The sequence below is a fragment of the Hyalella azteca genome, unplaced genomic scaffold (assembly GCF_000764305.2).
Source record: "Hyalella azteca isolate HAZT.00-mixed unplaced genomic scaffold, Hazt_2.0.2 contig5003, whole genome shotgun sequence".
Classification (NCBI taxonomy): domain Eukaryota; kingdom Metazoa; phylum Arthropoda; class Malacostraca; order Amphipoda; family Hyalellidae; genus Hyalella; species Hyalella azteca.
The window spans coordinates 91,953-102,448 of NW_025935210.1; the positions used below are offsets into that span (position 1 = coordinate 91,953).

Genomic DNA, 10,496 nt, shown 5'->3' on the forward strand with positions numbered 1-10,496 from the left:
TTATTGCTTTACTAATAATTTCTAATGACTGTAGGTAAAAATAGGGTGATTTTCTTATTTTACACTAAAGAACTGGGAAAAGACTATAGGAATGGTTAAAATTGGCCACATTAATGGGCCTTATTTGTCTGCCGCTGCCCTAGTTATGTTTAAGGCTTCTGTCTAATTTTCTACTTTAGGTACACTAGGTAGGTCAATAAGTCTTTGTTATACATATGTGGTCATTGCCTGATTTTGCCTCATACTCTCATTGTCCATTGACTTGATTGAGGAATACCTAATATGAGCCTACGCCCTACGGGCTACGAGGTTTTCAAACCTTTCAACTGTAATTTCTATTTTACAATTTATTGTCCTAAATAATATTACTTGGATTTAGTAAGGAGGAGAAAGTAAACCATAGCTGCATGCAGCATGCCTGTGTCCCATCTGGCTGGCTGAGCCTGGCTCTACCCTCTTAAAATTATAGAGACAAAAATAATAGTAAATGAACAAAATTATTATCAACGTAGTGAAGCTAGGCTCGATAAATAAATAAAAACGTTTTTTCAGTTCAATATAGTAATAGTATTAATGAATCGGGGTTAGAGATTGTTATAGATATCGTAATTATATGCGTACGGAGACGTTGAGTTAGTGGTATGCCAAATACCAATTCCAGATTTCCAGGTCATGGCACAAGGCTAGTCGCTAGCTACTATAACTTTTCTTTGGTGAAAACACAACGCTTTACGCGCTGACCTCGGATCCGGATTCCGGATGACCTCTGTGGCAACTAATTTTAGTTTCCGCAACAAAGGGAAAAAAAGTTTTTTTTTTCAAAACATAAAATTGACAAATGACTGAAAATAAATACCAAATTGTGAGAAGATCGAAGTACTCGTGAAGTCTGGTATTTTGGTTCCACTATTATGCCCAAACGAAATTTTTACTTACGATCCGTGTTCATTTAAGTAAATTCACTTGAGAATGCTTCATTTGGAATTGATCACATATTTTACCTGTACTTGTGAAGAAATTTGTCATATTAAAGCCAATGTGTTAATTCAATGAACTGGGGTATTTTTAGAAAACAACGTTGTCGGGAGGATGCGCGAAAGACTGCTTATAAGCATCATGAAATAATCAAACCCATAATAACATTCATTTTCGTCAATACGGGACGGTTCTTGATTTGCGCATTAGTATGAATCCTACTCAAAATTCGAAATTCACGAATATTTTAAATCGAAGGTAAAAGGGAACTAAAAATAAGAGCACAATATTATGCTTTGACTGTCACACATGCACGAGTCTTGCATTGAATAAGCATAAACATGACATGAATGTATCATGCGAATGCATTACACTGAATCTTCTGTACGAATAAAGTTTTCTTTGCCGTCGCAAGGGTGCAGAACGTCTCGTTCACCGAGGCTCGTGTAACGCCCGCCAGAAATAGCGATGATGTCACCCACGACAGCATCCATACCTTCTCAGCTCACAACTCGCAAAGTACATCCAAAAATACCGACCTGCAACCTTACTCGACAAAAAAGTATGTGATTGTGAAGCTATGAAAAACTACGAGCCTGATGAGATGAGGTTTCATAGAAAATTCAAACAGCTAAAATACGTGAACCCTTTTCTGCACAAGTGATGAAAGCGATCAAGTATAATTGTTGATGGCAAGAGGTTCAGAGTGCCGGCATTGAGTGCGAAAATCGCTGGCGTAACAGGTTGGCAAATATCGATTAAACGGCATTTTTGCTTCATTTACTCATGTGGTAGTACTCAGAGCTCATTGATACGAAAGAGTAAGGCGAGGCACGACCATAAGACACCCCACCAAGCTTGAAACTATTTAATCGCGTACACCCAACCCTACTGCTCACGCCACCACCGTCGTCATCACAACCATCCTCTTCGCTGGGTTCTGCTACGCCAGCAGAAGTTGGGGGGATTACAACGTGGGCTATAACGATGCTAAGTTACCCATTGCTAGTGTAACGATGCAAAATCAACCGACCGGTTGAGTTACTGGGTTGGTTGATTATAATGACGTTTAGCCAACCATGAACAGTTGAGTTACCGCCGTCTAGATATTAATGAAACTAAGCCAACCCAGGAAAAATTGCGTTTACGTCTGCATTATAATGGCGCGCAGCCAGCCATGAATAGTTGAGTTACCGTCTGCATTGTAATGGCTCTAAGCCAACCAAGAATAATTGAGTTACCGTCTGCATTGTAATAACTCTAAGCCAGCCATGAATAGTCGAGTTACCGTCTGCATTGTAGGATGTAGGTAGGATTCCTTACATTAAGTTATTATGTACTAATATGTAGGTGGGATTTCTTTTATTTCCCTTCTCTGTCTCTCTCGTGCGGGCGGCCGACGTCCCGTGTAAGCGACCTGTTGTTCGAGTGTCTTAGTTTCTGTTGCTTTTCACCTGTTCCTCCTTGTCACTTCGCCTCTTTGAGATGCTAACGCTGCTTCTTTCGCGCCAGCTTCAGCGGGCTGGACATCTGAGACCTTCCGCACCTTGTGGGTAAGGATTAATACGAGATTTTTAATAATTGAGGCCTTCCGTTTCACTGGCGACGCTTTCTCTTTTGACCTCCGCTGCGAAATAGCTTGATAGCTGAAGCGTTAGCAAACCATTCTACTACTAATTAAACCATTGGTCCACTCGCTGCCTCCTTCGCGTCACGTCAAGAAACATGAGTATTGAGTGACTGCCTGGGAACTTGATCCAATGTTAACGAACCTTACATTAGTTCTTAATTAGAACAAGCTCACACACGTCTGTAACATATGATCCCTTGAACGATCAGGGTTTTGTTTTCAAGCAAAAACACAAAATATGATGCATAATCCAGATAAGGATAGCGTAAACCACTCAAAACCACTTCTTTTCTTTAAGTGTAATAGTGGAATCAGAAACCACTTGAATAACTTGTAAAATATTTCTTTAGCAAGAAGAGAGTCAGCTTATCAACAAGCCATAAGCCATGGCCAGACAGCAGCATAAAAGGCTTGTCGTGCAAGGCTGACAGGTTCATCCGATCATCACGCTCAGGTTGCGCAGTTTCACGCGATGCCTTGTTGCTGCTAAACATGCAGTGGGCCGTCATGAGTGTACATGATGGATCTTCGCAGCTTAAATAAGGTTTTGAACTTTATTTACACTGGCCAACTTTCAAAGACATTCACGTTTATACAGGGTAAACGGTAAGCAGGTAATCATTATTGGTCGAAATATTACTCATCGGCAGGAATTTGTTGTAGTTATCTCAAGACTGTAGCTCGACTTTTTTTTTCAAATGTTGGAATGAGACCATTTTCAATGTAACTTAATTTCAAAATGATCTCATTCCAGCATTTATTCAATACTAATGAGATAAAATAAAAAATAGCCTAAATGTTGATTAAATCATGAGAATGGTTACGCAATTCCCAGAAAATTGCACTACAAAGACTTTTCCTTTATATGTATTTCCTTGACATGTATGTATTTCCTTGACAGCAGCTATCTCAATCAATTGTCAGTTATGGAAAGATCGGGTTCCAAAGGCCGGATCCCTTGTGAATCAAGTCACGAAAAGTTCAAGAATCGGCAACAGGCCATGGGCCTATGTCTTCAACGCCGACACTTCTATTCTATTCTATTCTAAAACGCATATCCTAACTACACGATACTCAATACTTTATACATTTCTTGAAAGCAATAAAACCACACAAAAAATCTGCCCAAGTTTACTCCAAAGGCTCAAAGCGCCAAATAAACTCTGGAACTGGCAGCATAGAATGAACTTTTTAGGTCAAGGGATCAACAGATTTAATGACACTTCGTTATTGCCGACACTCTGGAAGAAGTCAGTTGTGAGATGTCTGAAGTGCACATCACACAAAACTAGTACCAGGTATTAGTCCAGTATCATTGGTGGCAAGAGCTTCATTCACTCTGGAAGCATAACAAGCTTGTATATATAACTTTCTTAACGACAAGGCCAAGTCAAAATTCCGACCCACAATCTTCCTCGTAATGCAGAAATGCGAAGAATTATAAACAATTTATCAACAAATATGAATTTATTACTCACTTTACAGAGAAAACAATTTGGTGGCATACAATATAGAAATGTGAAGTATGTATAGAAATGAAAATTAAAGACACCAAGTACGGACAAGACGCAGAACCTCAACAGGCCTTGAGCTTTCAACAAGGATTAACCTATGTAAAAATCTATCTGCTCAAAAAAATTAACAAAATAAAAATAACGAATAGATATGAAGAAAATAATAATTTCATCATAAAGAATCATTCTAAGAAAATCATTGTTAAAATAAGGAATAGGATTTATGAATGGAGGGTTCGTCACTTCTCCCTGCCATAGAAACCAACTCCTTCAAAGGGCATCCGTTCCTCAAAGTGATAGCGCAGAACAAAGTTTATTCAAATTACGAAATAACCACGAAAAAGGACAAAAAAATTAGATTTTATCCTTTAACGTCTATAGATTTTCTCCAAACCGCTTCATTCATTAATGTTCAATACCATAGGTTAAAATTCGAAAGATAAAGGGTAATAACTTTATAAAACAAGTAGCACCATCTGCCTAAAGTAGAGACAGCAAAGTTATCCCTGCAAGTCAGGGCCGTGGGAGCTGAGAGCAGCAGTTGTCATCAGTCGCTCAATGTCGTCGGGATGTCTAGCGCATGCGTCAGTGAGCAGCTCGTAGCCTGTGCTGGTAACAAGAACGTTGTCTTCTATCCTAATGCCGATGCCGTGATAACGTGCTGGTGCGTGAGGGCTGCCTTCCGGGATGTAAATACCTGCCCGAAATACACACTTTAATACAGAAATTGTAGTATCATTATTTTTCACTTACTGTTGTATGAATAATTTAATTCGTACTCATTCTACATAACTTTGTTAAGAAGTCTTTTGCACTTGGCATCATACTGATAATATAATTAAAACATAGGAAAATGCATACGCATCTCGCCATGACAAAAATTGTTAAAATAACAGACATAGGAGAAAAATATATTTATTTATTCATAGTATTACAAACCAGGCTCAACAGTGATGACGGAATTGGGCAGCACAGCGTGTCCCCGGGCTACGCAGGGCGTGTCGTGGACGTCCATGCCCAGGTAGTGGCTCACGTGGTGAGGGCAGAGAGCCATCGCCGTCTGCAGCAACGAGTCACACGTGTAAAAAATATACCTCAGGGCTCACTGTAGTGAGTGACAGAGAGCGCATTTTCTCGTCGACGATAACGTGAAGTCACGGACGGACGGACATGACGAGCACAATAGCGCCTTTTTTCCATATATGAGAAAATGCGCTAACAAAGCGATATTTATGTGTCTCGGATAGAAGTCAAACGTCTTACTGAGCCACGTCTCGAATGTAGCCGTGATACTCGCTACCTGTTAATGACTTTACTACTATATAAATAGTACGAAATCTTGAATTTGATGTCTTGTTTGGCAAGAAATGGCTGATACTGAAGAGGAAGCATTAGGTGTTGCCAAAGGGGGAGCAACCGCTGTTACTAAAATACAGTAATACATGCTACCAAATAGTAAGTTATTTGAAGAGACGATCTGATTTGGCCAGACACGATTGCTTGTGGCCGCTAGTCACACGTGCAGCGCTGAAGCGCGCAATGGAGCACACTAAAAGTCGCGATGAGAACTACTATAAATCTATACCAATTAGATCATGACTTCAACAATTATGATTACATGATAATAAGAATTTCCAAATCATAATCCAGTCTATGCGTTCGATTATTTCATAGTGGTACAATCGTCTAACACTGCTAAACAAATCTGCCAAATTTTCGTTCTTAACTTTGGAAAGTAGGTAATGGTTTTGTTCGGGGACACCAGAATTTATGAAGCAGTGATGTACGATTTCATTCAATAATATAGAAAGAAAAGCAACAAAAATGGCATTATCTTCACCAATTGAAGTTAATGATACGGGAAACATTCCTTTAAAGTGCCAACCTTAATCTTAGCATCATTTGAGAGATGTTTTGGCACAATGGCGAGCTCGGTGAGCACGGCAGCGAGCTGCTTGCACATTTCCCTGTAGAGCTCGTCTAGAGAAGGTCTCGTGTCCCGTAGAAGAACCAGCACTGAACTCTGCACGTGCAGCACAGCCTCGTACAGCTCGCGTTGAGCGCTAGTGAACTTCCCATTGACGGGCCACGTGCGAGACACGTCTCCACTGTAGCCGTGATACTCGCTACCTGAAAGTGTCATTATTATAGAAATATTACTAAAATAGTAAATAGTATGCTAATTATTATTGCAACAATCTTCACAAAAATTTTTAACATAACAGCAACAATTATGAATTACAGTTGTAAGGCACCAATACCCGATGCATATAGTCGGATGGAATTAGGTACATAAGAAGGAAATAATAGTATAATAACTAAACAGACCATAAATTAATACTTAAAAACAAGAGTCTGAGGTGACATTCCTGAACATGTAGGCATAAAGTGGACGTGATCGTGCATGTCATACCCGACTAAACATAAACTCAATCAATTCAGTACTACTTCTCTGGTCTATTTCATTGTGAATTTAGGCATGTCGCGAAAAAATTTGCATCAGCCTATTTGACCAAATTTATTGACTCGATGTTTATAGCTCCTAAAACAAATGCGATTCTTGCCATAAATAATTCAAGTTCCATACGTTCTCGATATCATAAATGTGCACGGCAGAACATACCAGCATCCATCAAAACCATCTCGCCGTCTTTGATGATTTGGTTATTGCTGATGAAATAAACAGTTCATACAAAGATATTTATTTTTAGCGCATTTTCTCATTTATGGAAAAAATGCACTATTGTGCTCGCCATGTCCGTCCGTCCGTCCGTCTGTCCGTGACCTCAAGTTTTCGTCCACGAGAAAATGCGCTCTCTGTCACTCACTGCAGTGAGTACTGAGTTATATTTTTTGAATTTATCAACGCTTTCATACTATCAGTAGTATCACAACTAAGCTAAGCTGAACTCACCAGCATCCATCAAGACCATCTCGCCGTCTTTGATGATTTGGTTGTTGCTGATGTAGTGTATAATGTTGGCGCGGGGGCCCCCTGCCACGACAGGAGGGTAGGCAAGATGGCAGGCACCCCGCATGCGGCTCTCAAAGTCCACGCGGGCAAACAGCTCGTGCTCTGACACGCCTGGTTGCGTCCACGCCATTGTGGCTTGCATTGCGTCCGCAGACAGTCTGAGGAATCGGCATGCAGTCAAATTATTCATGTCTTCTTACTATAAATATTGAAAGTAGTTTCTCCATAGATTGCATTGAAGCCTCATAATTTTACTATATAAAATCTGAACGTTAAGTAAAAATGTTGATTCAGAGTCAATGAAAATGAATAGTCACTCAGCAACATTCATAAACTTGTTATCCTTTGTTAAAATACTTCATTCAGCTTACAGAAAATTTAATTCAGGGAATAGTTAAAAACATCAATTTAATAGGACAGGAACTACACACATGAGACACAGTCAAGTTACCTACAGACCCGTTTCATCAGCCGCTGCTCAGCAGGGCTCTTCCTGAGTCTGAGAGCATGCAGGTGTGGCTTAGGAGACTCGAGCCCTGCAGAGCGTCCCTCTAGCAGCCACGGCTGCAGAAGGCGGTGGGTACTGTCACTGGGAGGATCTCGGTGTTGGTACCACAGCGTGGGTGAATTGAGGCTCTTCTCAAGCCCCGTCAGGTATGTAATAAGTTCACTCAGGGGCAGGCCCTCGTCCACTCCCCACACCTGAAGGAACATCTCATCATGACACAGAAGACAGAACCATAAGTGTAAGCTGTTCCAATGCCCAATTTTATCCATCCAAGTATTTAAAAATTTATTCAAATTATTTTCATAACTTAATGGCTGAATTTAAACAACATTCATAGTTATGCAAGTATAAAGCATTGAAAAGTACTATCCAATAAATATCTAGTTGTTAATAATAAAACACAATTTATGTGGTTCTGAGTGAAATGTGCAAGTTAATTTATAATAATTATCATGTATAAACCACTAACGTGAGGAGCATTTTCTGGCCGAGTACGGGGACCATCCCACAGTTCCTGTAAGGCAGCATGGGGTGGACAGAACATCACAGTGCGATGTGTCATGGAACTGCCACTGCTTGATGGCAGTGTGTGGACCAACAGCACACAGTCAGTCTCCTGGCAGCCACTGCACCACAGAAAATCTGTGTCCTGAGATGCAAACATAAAAGCATGAAAAAACACACATTGGCACCTATAAGAATAAGTTTATTATAGTACTGAGAAATCTGGATTGCTGGTTAGCTATTATTATTTTTGCACTTATGAAGAGAAATTTATCTCCCAAATTTAAATAAATAGATGAATTTTGTGGCTAAAGGAAACTATAAATGACCAATTCAGTGCAGACCTGTCTAAATAGGTAGGGAATTTTATCAATCATGTAACGCCTGGACGTTGCAGGCAACAGAAGCACATGATGAAGGCCCTCTTGTTGTCTCAGCCGCTCTATGACAAGAGATCTACGTTCTCTGTACTCTTCAACAGAGATCCCAACTGTCACCTGAAAAAGGAAATTACCATTAGGTTGGCTCAGAGAAATGAAAAATAAGAAGTCATAACATTAATTTAAAGGAGTTTAAGACTGGAAATCAAAGTAAGAGAAGATTGAATAAAAAGAATGAGAATTAAAAAAAATTAGAAATAGTGCCTTAAAGTTGTTCAACAGTTGGTGATGAACTGCTGATATAAAAAACATATGAATCACTAGTTTTTTTATGACAGCTGATAAGAAGTGAATTTAGCACAAAATGAATGGGATAGCTGTCATTAAAATAAACAGGTATGTTGGACTACAATTTAATTCAAGTTCAAACCGCCTCCTTGAAAAAGGTGTATGTCAAACAGCATCAGTCTTTAAATATTTAGGAAGAGGTCTTACTAAATTTTTGAACAAAACATCAATTTTTTAGCTAAAACTTGCAGTATATGTAGTTTTTAAGTCTGATTAACCTCATTCTGTTGCAGCAGATGTGGATGTGAAGAAGGAGTAGGCTGCCCGGCAGTTATATTTTTTGTCAAAGGTGCTTGTGTGCGTTCAAACTTTGAAGAGTTTGATGATGTCTGGCCTAAAGTTTTCCAGTTTGAAGTATCTTTGAGTTGTCCACTGGTAGAGTGAACTAAAGCAGTAGTTATTTTGATAGCATTTACAGGATGTCTTGCAATGTTCCAAGTCCTTATTAGGTGAGCACCCCATGATGATGTTACTGAAAAAAAAGCATTTCAAGGTTAACTTTGTATTGAGTGTCAATTCTGGAAAAAGATTTATCAAAATAATTTATTCAATTTCCACATACTTTGAAATTTTTTCAGGCTCCTAAGGTTCAAAGAATGACTATTTTATTTCAGGTATACTAGAACTGTGGAACAGTAAAAAATGTTATTGGTGCTATCCAATGTTTTCTTTGCTTGGAAAGGGGATATCTTCCAAGTTCCACACTTGCTTGAATTCTGAGCTAAACTGATCTGTAGGCAAACAATTAAATTCATACCTGATACTGGCAGTAATTTTAAATGGGTTTTGCTTGATATTGCACATAGCCAGACCCAGACTGCCAGACTGAGACTGTGCTTAGCAAAAGTTAAGAAAATTAATTTTATTTTAATTCTTATTTTAATTGTATTCCTTACCTTTTGATATTTTACCTGTGATTGCGCAGCTGCAAGACATTATGCATTAACAAAAAATTGAGTTCAAAAAATTTATTTGCAAACTGTTATATATAACCTGAAATCCTGAATCTGTCTGAGAAAAAATATGATAAATATCACAAGGTTTGAATAGATTTTGAAAACTAAGAGGGCATTGAGTAAAATTGGGCAGATAATTCTAACACAATATTAGCAACAATTGTATTATAAAATTCATAAGTAAAAGATGTTAGCATTGTCAGAACACTTGCAAACTTGAGACTTTTTGTTTTGGTTGATCTTCTAGTTCCAGTCTTCCCTTTTTGCTTTTTGAGTGCTTTAACTTACTAATAGTGGACCAGTAAACAGGAAAGTACCAATGTATCTTTGGGGTCACACTTAAAAGCTGAAGGCGCTGAAGTAGCTGAAGACGCTGAGGTGCGGGCGGAACATGTGGCGAATAATGGATCGATCAAATGCGGCGGAGAATTGGGCGATTCCGTAATTTTAGAAGCAGACACTGCAATAGCATATCACCAATAATATATATAACACTGGTGTCAAAAGAAATGAAAATCTTGAACCATAGCGTTTGAGGCAGATATACCCGTTCTCTGTTTAAACATGTTAAATGATTATTCACCTTTCATTTCAAGTGAAACCTGACGATCACTTCAGGTTTCACGTCTCGGACAAAAACGCGGCCTCTCTCACGCGTTTATCAAATGTCCGAAAATCTTTTCGCAGTTAATGTTTATGTGGATCAC

General features: G+C 39.0%; 1 protein-coding gene across 1 annotated transcript; it reads right to left on the bottom strand.

The window, feature by feature from the left end:
- Positions 1 to 3,724: 3,724 nt before the first annotated feature.
- On the bottom strand, positions 3,725 to 9,892 carry LOC108665082 (xaa-Pro aminopeptidase 3-like). The gene is made up of 9 exons (XM_018151801.2): positions 9,730 to 9,892; positions 9,052 to 9,305; positions 8,450 to 8,602; positions 8,071 to 8,250; positions 7,545 to 7,795; positions 7,034 to 7,251; positions 6,005 to 6,249; positions 5,059 to 5,179; positions 3,725 to 4,816 (listed from the first exon to the last, which is right to left on the bottom strand). Exons 1-9 carry the CDS (start codon positions 9,767 to 9,769, stop codon positions 4,620 to 4,622), a joined length of 1,659 nt encoding a protein of 552 aa, XP_018007290.1. The 5' UTR covers positions 9,770 to 9,892; the 3' UTR covers positions 3,725 to 4,619.
- Positions 9,893 to 10,496: the final 604 nt, after the last annotated feature.

What these genes read in the sequence shown, in the direction of transcription:
- LOC108665082 (XM_018151801.2), bottom strand. Translation starts at nt 9,769, where the DNA reads ATGTCTTGCAGCTGCGCAATCACAGGTAAAATATCAAAAG. An exon ending in GGCCAGAAAATGCTCCTCAC is followed by an intron (nt 7,796 to 8,070) that starts GTTAGTGGTTTA and finishes ATGTTCCTTCAG; the next exon opens with GTGTGGGGAGTGGACGAGGG. An exon ending in CTGATGAAACGGGTCTGTAG is followed by an intron (nt 7,252 to 7,544) that starts GTAACTTGACTG and finishes CCGATTCCTCAG; the next exon opens with ACTGTCTGCGGACGCAATGC.